Source organism: Rhinatrema bivittatum, chromosome 5 (genome assembly GCF_901001135.1).
Source record: "Rhinatrema bivittatum chromosome 5, aRhiBiv1.1, whole genome shotgun sequence".
NCBI classification, from domain to species: Eukaryota; Metazoa; Chordata; class Amphibia; order Gymnophiona; family Rhinatrematidae; genus Rhinatrema; species Rhinatrema bivittatum.
Genome location: NC_042619.1, coordinates 133145741 through 133159899, shown reverse-complemented (window position 1 = coordinate 133159899; position 14159 = coordinate 133145741). Strand labels below are relative to the sequence as shown.

General features: G+C 41.7%; 1 protein-coding gene across 1 annotated transcript in view; it reads right to left on the bottom strand.

Annotated features, from left to right (window-relative positions):
- Positions 1-14159, bottom strand: part of VWA8 (von Willebrand factor A domain containing 8) — a 745717-nt gene that overhangs the window by 567513 nt on the left and 164045 nt on the right. Inside the window, 1 exon segment of the mRNA XM_029602953.1 lies at positions 5261-5425. Coding sequence (XP_029458813.1) covers positions 5261-5425 — 165 coding nt within the window.

The following is a 14159-nucleotide window of genomic DNA, read 5'->3' as shown; positions in this document are numbered from 1 at the left end:
TTTTTCGGAATTTGTTTGAGATGTAGAACTTAACTGGCCAAACCTACTGTTGCATTGTCGATCCCTGTCTAAACAATAGTGAGATGTGAATGAGTAGAGAGAACTCCACATTGCTGTCTTGCAGATCTCCTCCATGGGAACTGATTGCAAGTGAACCACCAACACTACCATGGAACAAACAAAATGAGCTTCGACATAACCTACCAGACTGCGGCCCCCTGAGCATTTATTTTATTTATTTATTTGCTTTTATATACCAACATTCGTTGGAGTACATCACATCGGTTCACATTATAACAGGTGTAATAGTATGACAGGGGTGTCTTACTATTTATACATTGTAACCTTAAACTTTAATGGGTCAACATAGAATAAAAATAACATTATAAATTAAGTATAGGATGTTGCAAAAGTCAGAAGTAGAACTGGGCTAGGGGGATACAGAAAGGGATACAATCTGCTAGCTAATTATTATCTGTTTGGCAACAGTGATCCCCAGCTTGTTTGCATCAAAAGAAAGAAAAAGTTGGGTGGACTTTCTATGGGCTTCAGTCTACTCCAGGTCCAAGGCTAAGGCTCTCTTGCAGTCCAAACCATGCAGTGCTCGTTCCCTCTCAGGAGGAAGAAGTGTCTCTTCTGTTCTGGCTTCAGATACTTCCTAGAAGGCTGTATCTGAAGTGCCAGCAGAGAGTTGCTGAAGCATTTGAAGGCATTTGAAGGCGTTTGACAAAGTTCCTCATGAGAGGCTTCTAGGAAAAGTAAAAAGTCATGGGATAGGTGGCGATGTCCTTTCGTGGATTGCAAACTGGCTAAAAGACAGGAAACAGAGAGTAGGATTAAATGGGCAATTTTCTCAGTGGAAGGGAGTGGACAGTGGAGTACCTCAGGGTTCTGTGTTGGGACCCTTACTGTTCAATATATTTATAAATGATCTGGAAAGAAATACGACGAGTGAGAAATCAAATTTGCAGATGACACAAAATTGTGCAGAGTAGTTAAATCACAAGCAGATTGTGATAAATTGCAGGAAGACCTTGTGAGACTGGAAAATTGGGCATCCAAATGGCAGATGAAATTTAATGTGGATAAGTGCAAGGTGATGCATATAGGGAAAAATAACCCATGCTATAATTACACGATGTTGGGTTCCATATTAGGTGCTACAACCCAAGAAAGAGATCTAGGTGTCATAGTGGATAACACATTGAAATCGTCGGTTCAGTGTGCTGCGGCAGTCAAAAAAGCAAACAGAATGTTGGGAATTATTAGAAAAGGAATGATGAATAAAACGGAAAATGTCATAATGCCTCTGTATCACTCCATGGTGAGACCGCACCTTGAATACTGTGTACAATTCTGGTCGCCGCATCTCAAAAAAGATATAATTGCGATGGAGAAGGTACAGAGAAGGGCTACCAAAATGATAAGGGGAATGGAACAACTCCCCTATGAGGAAAGACTAAAGAGGTTAGGACTTTTCAGCTTGGAGAAGAGACGACTGAGGGGGGATATGATAGAGGTGTTTAAAATCATGAGAGGTCTAGAACGGGTAGATGTGAATCGGTTATTTACTCTTTCGGATAGTAGAAGGACTAGGGGACACTCCATGAAGTTAGCATGGGGCACATTTAAAACTAATCGGAGAAAGTTCTTTTTTACTCAACGCACAATTAAACTCTGGAATTTGTTGCCAGAGAATGTGGTTCGTGCAGTTAGTATAGCTGTGTTTAAAAAAGGATTGGATAAGTTCTTGGAGGAGAAGTCCATTACCTGCTATTAAGTTCACTTAGAGAATAGCCACTGCCATTAGCAATGGTTACATGGAATAGACTTAGTTTTTGGGTACTTGCCAGGTTCTTATGGCCTGGATTGGCCACTGTTGGAAACAGGATGCTGAGCTTGATGGACCCTTGGTCTGACCCAGTATGGCATTTTCTTATGTTCTTATGTTCTTTTCTTATGTTCTTATGTTCTAATTTTTATGTTTCAATGTAAACCGATGTGATCTGTATTTTAATACAGGAACACCGGTATATAAAAATCTAAAAATAAATAAATAAATAAATAATGATCTAAGATCTGGTGACCACATCCTTGACTATCTCTGAAGAGATTTTCTCCTGTACATGGCACATCAGCAAGTCTTTCCCGCACTTCCAATCGGAGATCCGAGGCTTGCAGTCAGGCGAGTCTGCATGCCCTTATCCCTACAGTAGACACTCTCAGTGCCATTTCAAAAACATTGAAAGTCAAACAGATGACGTTTTCTGTACTCCAATCCTTTGTCCACAAGTGACTGGAGGGCTGTTTTTGAGGAAACTGCTTGGCCCTCCCCTACACTTGCTTCAGGATGTCCCACATATAGTGGGCCATGAAGGGTTGGTAAGATGCTATGCAGAAAGGAGTATAGCATCCTGAAAAACATTTCTCTCAATAGCATCCATGGCTCTAGAATCCCTCCCTGGGAGAAAAGAGGAGTAGGTCCTATACCTTTTGGCCTTTTTGAGAGCAAATTCAATAGCCACAGATTGGTGTGGAAGCTACCTTGTGGACAAGATAAATCACATCTACCTTCCCACTGACGGAAGCCACAATAAGGGGAGTAACTCCTACATCTTCACGTGTACCCCCTGAAGGATGTCGTGAACTGGGACTGCTATGATCTCCTTAGAAGGCTCCATGAACTGGAGTATGCCCAGCATTTTGGTCCTGGACTCTTCCTCCATCTGTAACATAAAGGGAATGGTTTTCGCCATTTTTATCACAAAACCTGCAAAGGAGAGATCTTCAGATGAAGACTTCCTTCTGTCTAGTGGAGGAAAGGAGTCAGAGGGGAGATCCATAGGCACCTCTTTGGAGACGACTGCAGAGTTATAGTTGTACCCCCACGAATACTGAGAGTCCAACTAATCCTGAGAGAAGATTCTCAGTGCTCTATCCTCGATCAACAGGTCTCAGATCAGTACAATAGACTGTTTTAGCCTAGATTCAGAGGAACTTTGACATCTGACAGGATATTCCTCTATCAAGGAGCTGGAGATCAGATATAGGCCGGCAGCCACCAACCCTGATGCCCCTCCAACTGGGCATCAGTGCCAGTGTCAGAAGTGATGTATCACTGGTGAGCACCCAGAGGGAATCAAGCAGCAGCTCAAAGGCCAGAGGTGCCTGCCTCAGTGTCCTCGATGTACCAGTATCAAAGCCCTATAACACCTTCTCCAATTCTTCTTCAAAGATCAAAAATGCCAACACCGGCTGGGAGGCAGGAGGTCTGACTATATTCACTTCAGAACCGAGAAGTGATCAGTGGCAGACATCAGGAGTGGTGGAGATCATCACCAGTTCCTGGCATGTCTTGAGGACAAACTCTTCTTGATATGGAACCATTTAGGAAGGTTCTTGAAGAACATTGGAGTATCCCTGCTCCCAGCATCGCATATCAATGGAGATCAATGCTAAAGCTTCTTCAGCTTCCCTTGAAGCACAGCATGAGAAAAAACGAGGCCCGGAAGAGAGGTGAAGCAACACTGTGACCGAAGGGCTCCATGGAAAAAGAGACTGAAGCGACCCATGTGCACACATGGTATAATGTTATGTTTTGTCATGTTCAGTGATATGCAGTCAAAGTTCTAGAAACTTTGACATAGTTTTTCTGGGCCTGGCTTCATCAGATCACCCATGTGTGAGGACCACCATCCTGTTTGCCCATGCAGAACATTTAGAGAGGCAAAATGAGGTAAAAGGTATCAGCAGGGAACACAGGGATATAGGATTTAAAATGAACAAAAAGTAGTAATGGTGAATAAAACAGTACTCTTTTAAGGTCATGATTGAGTAAAGTGCAAGCTAATTTATAGGTGGCTGACAGCAGTCCTGTTCTGTGTCAAAGTAATTTGTTTGCAGGTGATTGGGTAAAGTGCAAGGAATTTTCTAGGTCACAGAGCACTTCTATTTTGTCAAGTAGTCTTTTAGGCAATGACAGGGTGCAATGTGAGATAGTTTGGTCAAATAGTGTTTTTGAGGATGAAAAGTTAAGGTGGGAGGTAGTTTTCTGAGTTTCATCTGGATAAAAACCAATGGATTTGAGGCTGGGGAAAGACTGCAGGGGACTAGCAGGGATTTAGCAATAGACCTGACAGGTAGGTTTTGCAGTACTGTATATCAATAGTTCTCTTAGGTGCTGTGAGCGGCAGGGCGGGGGACAGTGCAACTTGAGAGGCAGGCCATTTTTCAGCTTCTAGTTTGAAGGCTGCCTCAAAGAGCCATGATTTTAGCAATTTTCTGAAAGTTAAGAGCTTGGGTGCAAATCTAATGTTAAGTGTAGGGATTTTTACTGGGCTGGAATTAAACCTGAGAAGGCACTCTCTCTGATACTTACTATCATAACTGCCTTTCTCAGCTTAACTGAACAGTTGAGAAAGGCAGTTAGGATATGGAAACGAGCTGTAATTCCAGGTTGTATTCCTCCTATATTGTTTTTGTCTCCACCATGTCCACTGGGAGGCTCTTCCACACATCCACCACCCTCTCTGTAATCTTAGGAAATATATCTTTACAGGGAGGTTGATGGATGCGTGGAACAGCTTCCCAGTGGTCGTGGTGGAGACGAAATCAGTATCTGAATTCAAGAAATCACAGGATAAATACAGGGGATCTCTGAGGAAGTGATGGGAATTGTAATGCTAAATTATTTAGATGGATGGGCAGACTGGATGGGCATTATGGGTTTTTTTCTGCCATTATATTTCTCTGTTTTTATACTTGTAAGGAGAAGTTCCTTAGGTGTCAGGATTTAGATTTATTAAATTTTATATACCGTCACTAGGGATCCATCGTAACGGTTCACAATAAAATAAAACATGCAGCTAAATATAACATACAAAATGAATAAACCTGAATAAAAAGGCTTGAGATAGAGAGAGGAGCATACAATGGTAGGACATGTCTGAATTTTCTGACAGATAAACTCTTACAATAAAGGGAAAGATGAGTTTAGAGTGTCTACAAATTCTTCCATAGGAGGAATGCAACCCGGAATTATAGCTCTTGTTTCCATATCCTAACTGCCTTTCTCATCTGTTCACTTTCATTGTCCATTTTCCTTTTTTTTTTTGTAATTTATTTCATAGCCATATGAAAAAAATTACATTAGTATTTATGATGCATTACACAGTGACAACACAGAAAATCTGAGATGACAGCGTTATACATTTCATATTTTTAGCCCAGCATTTGAATACTGATTCCCAGCAGCACTTACCCTAAAGGGAAGATAATAAATATCTCGGGCTTGGAATCTGGATCGAAGAGGAGGGTCCAATGGATTTCCAGAATACCTGGGGACTGGTAATCCCAAAGCTATCACTCGAAAATCCTCACTAACTCGCACAATCTTCCAGGCATCCATCTCACCTTGTGTGTGTTCCTGAGTTGATTAAATTAAGGAAAAAATTAAAATTAAGTGGCATATTTTGCAGATGCTCAAAATGTTGAGTGAGAAGACAATTTTTTCCTTAAACCACATTGCCTATATACAGATTGGGGGGGGGGGGGGGGGGGAGGGGGCTATTTATTAATCTACGATAACATGTTAATGTGCGTTGTTAGTAAACAGGCTCCAGTGAGATGAATGCGGCCTATTTACTAACACTGTACATTAACGCAGTTTTGTAAATATACCCCTATTCTTTTTGGTTTTCATTGAACGCCTGCTGTACTTACATGCCATTAGTTCTTGTGTGTGGAAATACTGGGGATCAGGGCAAATAAGTTTCAGAGTACCCAAATGAGACTAAATCTGCATTAATTTAAGTTGCCGGACCTTATCCCTCTTTAATGTTGTTAAATTTAACATTTTTAAAATAATTACAATAATTCTGTTGTGTAGAAATGAGAATATAAATATGTAGTCACTACGGCCAGCCTGGTGGCCCTAGATCAGTTTGGGATCCTGTGGAGGCAGGGTTCGCAGCCCCCTAGGAGAGAGAGTTATAATTAAGCGTTGCCTCTGGTAGCCAAATTTAGAGCCCATGATTATATAGTTCTGTTGCTCCAGCAATCAGATTAGGAAAAAGTGAAAGATCCTATAAAAATAGAAAAATAAAAATCCCCAGGGAGCTGTGAATAAAGAATTATGGCATCAGAAACCTAGATCTGGTTTCTAAACTTGAGGTAAAAAGAAGAAATGAAGACCCACTGGCCAAAAACATCGTGTAAACGTCACATGCTTATGCTTATTAGCTAGTGCATTCTCTGTAATCCCTAGTCACGCCTGCATTTTTCCAGCTGGTTCACTCCTCTGGGCATCCCGCCTTCACTTTCTTTGCTCCTGCTTTTAAGTGTAACTGTTATCTCACTGCATCTGTTTCTTCCTATTGCTTCTCCCCCTCCGACTAATTCCCTAGAGTTTGCTCTGGTGGTGAAGAGATATTCTCTATTGAAGGTGCAATTGTATTTGCTGCCTTCTTTACTGCTTTTTAGCATTTCCTTTCTGATTTGTCTCTGAGGCACCCTGAGACATTACTCTGTTTTCTTCCATGCAGCCTCATCCAGACGTGTGATGATCCGCCACCTGCAGGAGAAAGTGACCACCAGAGGTGAAGGGAGGACCCTTATGCCACCAAGAAGCTTCATAAATTCAGTTCCTGGGGGACAGGTAGAAACAAGGGTCATTCCCCATCCCTGCCCCGGATTTTAATGACTAAATGCTTTTGTAACTATTTCTATGATTTTGTTGTTTTACATTCCTATTTTGTTTGTTATTGTTAATTAAGGATACAGCATACTGTGTACCCTTGCTTTCTGTAATTTCTTGTTAAGTTCTATGTAAACCGATATGATGTACCCACGAATACCAGTATAAAAAAACCCGTTAAATAAATAAATGCCCTCACACCTCCCCTCTAGAACATTTTCTGCTGGCACCAATGCTTTTACAATAGTAAATATTCAGAAAAACCCAGTATTTGGCTATTTGTCTTCTGAAGGCAAAACAGACAGGGGTGAATAGACCCATTAGTGTCTTAAGTCACATTTTCCCAAAGATACAACTGCTATTCATGCAGAATGCTTTCCTTTAGGAAGATGAGGAAAAGGAAGTCCTGGGCCTCCCTCCATAAACTTAATTTTGACAATACAGTCCTGCTTCTTCTGAAAGTATTATTGTTGATTAAGCTGATGCATAAATTGTTTGTTTTATATGCCTGTCTACCCTGTAAACTTTATATATGTTCTTGCAGTAACCCATTGCAAATGATAGTGCACACAGGATACAAATGTTTAAAATAAATAAATAATGCCGTAAAAAAGGTTACAGTCCCCCCCCCCCCATATTTGATATCACTCTTTCCAAAACTCCCAGGGCTCATTGTCTAGGGGATTAAACACATAGGTTTCCTTGACCCCCAAAGGAGATGAGACCTAAACATGGGTCTAGTTCCATTCACATTTTTCAAAATAAGAAAATTCCGCACTCCCTCCAAGTCGATTAGTTGATCGATTTATAGTCTGCCAGGAGAGTATAGCACAAGGGTAGAGTTATGCTTCAAACAATTTTTTTAGTCAATGTGCTTTTTTTTTAAACTCTTTATTTAGCAATTTTCATTCAAACAGAAGAACAAAGAATTTAGAGCATGAGCAAACAAAAGGACACACACACATACAAAAACATACTGGGTTGAGTTCAAATAGCTCGGTGACAACAACATCCCCACACTCAGTTCACTTTCTTCAAGCTCAATAAGGACCCCATATCATATCATGCTGAGTTTCTATGGAACCCGAAGGTAATTTGTTCCATAATCACAATATCCGCCACACAATTCTTCCAACAGGCCAATGGTGGGGATTTCCAGTGTGATGCAATAGGTAAGCACACCACATAAAAGAGATGACAAACTAGCTGCTTTCTTTAATAGTGAACGGGCACGAATTAAGAGAATGCTAAGCTCAACATTAGTCAGATGCTATACTTGAAGGGGTGGGAGCAAGAAACTGATGTGCGCCAACAAAAGCCTCCTGGAGTCTTGCGCCAGGCGTCTCGCACCGAAGGAGCACAAACGTTCGGCAGCCAAAGGCAGGAAGGTGGATCCACCTATCCGTATTAAAGAAAAGGAAATTATCAGGTAAGTAGTAATGTCTCCTTTCTTAGCATTCAGATAGGTGGATCCAGAACCAGTGAGATGTACCAAAGCTACTCCCAAACAGGGCGGGAGGCTGCCCGCGTTTCGAACAATACTGCACGTGCAAAGGCTGCATCCTCTCAGACCTGCACATCCAGGCGGTAATGCCTGGAAAAGGTATGTGAAGACCACCACGTCGCAACACAGCAAATCTCGATGGGAGACAGTAATCTAATCTCTGCCCATGACACTGCCTGAGCCCAGGTGAAAGGAGCCCTAACTTGTATAGGCAATGGCTGCTCAGCATCCACATTCATGGCTATGACTACCTCGTTAATCCAGTGGGCTATTGTAGCTCGTGATGCCAGTTCACCCTGTTTAACCCCATCATGGAGTATAAACAGCCAGTCCATCTTCCTGAGAGGCTCAGAAACTGCTAAATACCTCAAGATATGCCTCGACATCCAAGGACCATAACAGGTGATATTCCTCCACATCTCTCTCCCTGCCCAGAGTCGGCAGGGAAATTGATGGTTTCAAATGAAAATCCAAGACCACCTTTGGCAAAAAAGACGGAACAGTATGCCCCTGGAGTCCCTCACAGAAACAGTTCCCAGCAAAATAATGCCTGCAGTTTGAAGACTTTACGTGCCGAACAAATTGCTACAAGAAACACTGTTTTCAACGTAAGTAACCTCAAGGAAAGGCTGCAATAACAGTCAAAAGGTGGGGCTCACCAGGAAATCCAAAACCAGATTAAGACTCTACAAGAGTACTGGCAACCGCAGGGGAACACGAAGATGCTTCACCCCTTTTAAGACACGAGCCACATCTGATGAGTCTGGGAATTCAGACACGGTAACTCATCTCTATGAAAGAAACGCAACATTGTTCTAAACAGCTCCAGCCCCGGAGGAATTTTTTTCCCCCCGGAAGCAAGGATCGGTTCATCATCCATGCAATCCGGGTCCCTATCGGCCTGACCCCCAGCAGGTCTAAACGAACTCCGATACTTACCCATAGCACCGGATGTGCGGGAAACTACAGACTATGGTCCTGATCTGTTAAGACTGGCCAGGGCCGATGACTGTGCTTGAAGAAAGGACTGCAGTCCCTGAAAAATTCCACCCAAGAAGAGGCAGAGGGGTTCATGTCAAAACCAGGGGGCATCTGACCTGCACCCACTGCACTACCTTCCCCTGCTGAAGAACCAGTTACGGGAGCCCTAAATATAGGCGAAACCTCTGGCAGCTTTTTTTTTTTTTTTTATTCCCATATCATGCTGGGAGACAATTCTCCCTGAACCTCCAAACAGTGCCAACACAAATTAGAGGGAACGCCAGGCTGAGATGCCCGAATATGGCAAGAAACACAAAAGTTAAGGTGCTTAGGCTTCTTTGTCATCATCAGCATAAAGTTTTCAGTACACTGCAACAGGCGTCTGAGAATTTGCGCCCAGATTTGCTCGCCACAGGCGCGTGAAAAAATTAGGCACTCAAAAATTAGGCGCTTAATACATCATTCAGATAGACACTCAACTGAGCACTTTCCCAAGCACTCACTCTGTATGCAACTTGAGCACCTGCCTAGTTGTCCTTAAGCGCACCACTGTGCGCCCACTAATGCGCCCTTACATGCACAAACTGAGTGCCCAGCTAGGCGTCCCCATGCGCCTGAGCACCCAGCTAGGCACACAACTAGATGCACAGCCAGGAATGCAAGCACGAAAACTGAAGAGAGCAGCCTTGTGCGCAGAGAAAAGAACGTGAATGCTGCCAAAAATCTAAACCTGAGAGAGGGGCCTACCCCAGAAGGCTGCTCAAGCTGCCCAAGTCATGTAAGCTCCTCCAGAGGTGAGAGCGGATGTCGGATTGACTCACTGAGCCCGGAGGGGAGAGGAACCCCTAAAATTAACTCCCCCTCTTTTTATTTTAATTTTTTTAATACTCTTTACCTGAGCTCAGCCCATTTCGACCAAATACAGAGTCGGTCTCTGGCTGTGGGAGGAAAGGGCAAATACCTTTCCCGCTGCGCTCTGCCTCCTGCACCCATTTGCCTTTTAGCTGTTGTTGGATTTTTTTTTTTTAATTATTATTTTACAGCTAAGTCCACGCCGGCAAACACCAGCTACCAGACCTAGGCACTCATCTGAGGAAGAATTTGAAGGAATCACCTCAGGAAACTTGATGGAGAGAGGGACCATAAGGTATCACCACAGGAGAGTGGAGCAATAAACTTCTTTCGTCTTTTCTCCTTCTATAAAAACTTTTAAGGCAATCCCCAGTAGGGAGATGCATGTCCACCATTGCCGGAGACGGAGAATTCTGGCGGGCTGACATCAATGCAGGGATATATATACCGTGACATCAGCTTTGCTCTGTCTCCATCTACTGGTAGAGGTGCATAACCTAATGGTTCTGGATCCACTTATCTGAATGCTAAGAAACAAGAAGTTATATATGAGGCTCCGTAACAATTCCAAACAGAAGTGGTATGATTGCATCAGGCTCCCAAAAAGGTATCTGGTTGGATAGCCTACACGGAACGGCGATTACAACCATAACAGTGGTGGTACAAATGCCACGGGCTTCCAAGAAAGCTGGAGTAACCTGCTTAGAGGGACCACGGTTAAAATACAAGTTTCAGTGAGCAAAAGGAGACTGAATGTTTTTGGATAACAGCTTCGCTAATACTGGTAGCTGTGGGGATTATCACTAAACCTGTTAATAAGGCATAATAGGGAGCCTGAATATTGAATTCAGTATTGGTCTTGTAAGAATCAAAGTCAAAGATAATAAGGCTTTAAATGATCTACTAGTGGAGATAGTGGAGGACAATGCTTTTGGCAGATTTTGGGCATGCTTGGAAAAGATGTGGAGTGCGGTGGTATGAAAAGGACTGAGAGGTAAAGTAAGAGACAAAATGAAGCAGAGGGTAACTGGTGTTGGGTTGGATATGGAAATTTATATGCTCATCTACCAAAAGTGTAAGAAATTCAACTGGGCAGACTGGATCGGCCAATTTGATTTTTTTCTGTTGGCATCTATTATTTTACTATGTTCTTTTAGTTATCTTTAACAATAAGCATAATTTACATTCACATGGTAGAAAACTGCTGCCTTCCCAATTTATGATATTGACATTTTGTTTTTTACATGATTTTTCTGCCTGCAGACCCAACTACACAGTAACCTTTACTGGAACAAATGTTATGCAATTCACATTCTATAAATCTTTTTTAAACTTCACAAACAAATAAATCTTATTGTAAATGCACTGGGGGCACTGATCCAGGGGCTGATTTACAGGCAAATTCTAATTAGCACGCTATGAAGATAAAGAAATACTATATAAAATCTCAAACAAATCAAACTAATGAAATTAAAACCACTATTCCTATATGCTTTTCTTAAATGAAATTAAAAACACATTTGTTCTATAACATTCTAATGTAATTGTAATTATGCACTTTAATCAAATTAATATGTTGTTGTAAAGAAGATATGGAACAGAACTAATCTGGAGGGAAACAGGCTAAGGTCAACATCCTACACTGAGAATTTAAACCTATGTTTTTTGTTGCCAGTGATGTTTTTGTCTTTCCCTGGTTATCTCTAGCATCACTTTAGCAGGTTAGAAATTATTCAATCTTCCATAACATCCCTACTTTGATAAAGGAAGTCACAAGAATATGGCACTTTCTACTCTCTAACACTTCCTAAATAATTTAAGGAATGCTGTTTTCCTTGCTACCTTTTAGAATTGCACATCCCATACAGAAAGTGTCAAGTCTGGAATCACATTCCTTTCATTCTGCCAGGGCCGGGACTGGGGGAGGGGGACACATGCCCCGGGTGTCAAGCCCAATCAGCAGGGCTGCTTTTACCTATGGGCAGAAGCACATAAGGTTCTAACTCGATAACTCTACTGGCCAGTGCTCCCATTCTCAGAGACAGAGAAAATCCCTCTGCTTCCTGTTCCAGCTCCTCCCCTCACAGAAAACCTGCAAGCAACAAGAAGGTGGGGGTGGGGGAGAATGAGCCTGGAGCAGAGGTACAGTGCAAAGCATAGAAGAGCCATCTGCTCCCTAATCTAGTACTTCATCTTCTCTTGAGCCCCCTCCCCTCCTTAAGGGAGCAAGAAGGGGGGGGGGGAGGGAAAGGGTTAAGCCAGAGTGGATGGCAGATCAAAAAAGATGTCCAAATATTTCTGTTTCTAATTTATGATCTTTTATTCTGTATTTATTTGTATTTGTATGTGTGACAGATGTGAAGTATTCTGCTAGCATGTAGGTTCTGTGTAGGGATCTGTAGCAGCCCAGCTTGTTTTGTTTTCCCACTAGAAGGTGTATTGGTGTTTTAGGGCAAGGTGGAATATGCACAGGGCTGCTTTTTCATACAGAGCTGTTGATGTTTAAGTTCTGGAGGCTCATGCTGTTTTGATATGACAGGTTTTCTATATAGGTTCTAAGTGACTTTTTGCAGGGTTTTGTGTTACTTCACAAAGTGCCTGGCAATTGAGCGACTTTGTGTCTCTGTTACTGAGTGACAACATAATCTGAATGTTTTTCCTATGGCAAGTATTAAAGGGAGAAAATTCAACTTCAGCCCAGCCAGTCCTTTCAACCAATGTAGTATGAATTTCTTTAAATTGATAAATTTAGATATTTATTGGGATTTTTGGGGGGTTTTTTGGCAGTCTATCTTCAAAACTCACAGATAACACACTCATCAGATATTGACATGATTTCTGATTCTTACTGAGAAAGTGTTTCTCCTAGCCTGACTGTCACAATTCTTCAGACTGTTTAGTTTGCTCCGGTCTCCTTTGAAAATAAAGTGGTCACTTTCTGAGAAGAGACCACTCAACTTACATTAATTTTTGAATTGTCTATGTTAGCCTAGCCTATGAGCCAATTCACCTTTATTCAATAAGCCAATTGATTTTTTAGCCTGCATGCATTCTTGGTTTCTCTCCCTGTTAGATGAGAAGCCTACAAAAGATCATCAAGTGTTCTTTATACCAGGTGTCTTCCCCGAAGCCGCTTTTGGCGAGACAAGGGCCTTGTCGGGGCAATTGACATCATGCCCAGGAGGAACACCATACTTTTTTGTTTTTGCAATTTGTTCTTCGATCATTGTGTATTCCAAATTACTGCTTCTTTTGCTAAGTCAAAGCATATTTCCTGTATAAATGTTTGTTGCGCTCATCTTTGTTGTAGCATACTAAAATCTGTTTATAAATCAACTGTGCCATGACGGCCAAGTGTTAACATTCTCATTAGCATTTACGCTAAAGCTGTGTACAGTCTGTAACTGATCTATGTTCAACCAATTAATATTTATCAATATATAGGGTCACATGATTGTTTGTTGGTGCTGTATTTGTTAACATTAAGGTGTTCATTTATTTTAATTATTTTTGTGAATGGTTAAAGATTTTTTGTTTTAATTAATACCACTTTAACAATACCAGTGCTCTATTGTCCATTCCTTTGGAATGTTTTTCTGCTTGTTTGTTGAGCACCTTGTATAATGACATATTACCCTCTTGTATCTGTATAATATATATACAAAACAAAGTTTGATATTTAAAAGTATGATGTCCAATTATCTGAATTAACAGGACTGTTCTGGGAAGGGCTGTAGTGGGAACATAATGGTTAAGTTTAATCATCAAATTTTCAGGTGTGCCTCTGGGCCTGAAAATTAAGAGGCACAGTGGGGGTCACGTGATGTGGTGAAGCCGTGCGGACATGTCTGACTCGGCTCCCAGCTCCATCCTCTCTCATCCACTTGTAAAACCTTAGCATTGCAGCGAAAAACTCAGCAAAACATGCAGCGAGTAGAAGAACATGTCTATTGATAAATATATGTAAGAAAAAGAGCAATATCAATAGCCGGACCTCGCCTCTGGAACACCCTACCAGAAATTATAAGACTACAGAACAACACAAAAATATTTATAAAAGTACTCAAAACCTGGCTTTTCAGACAAGCCATCCCCAAGAAATTTATTCACCGTTAAGCACTTTATTAC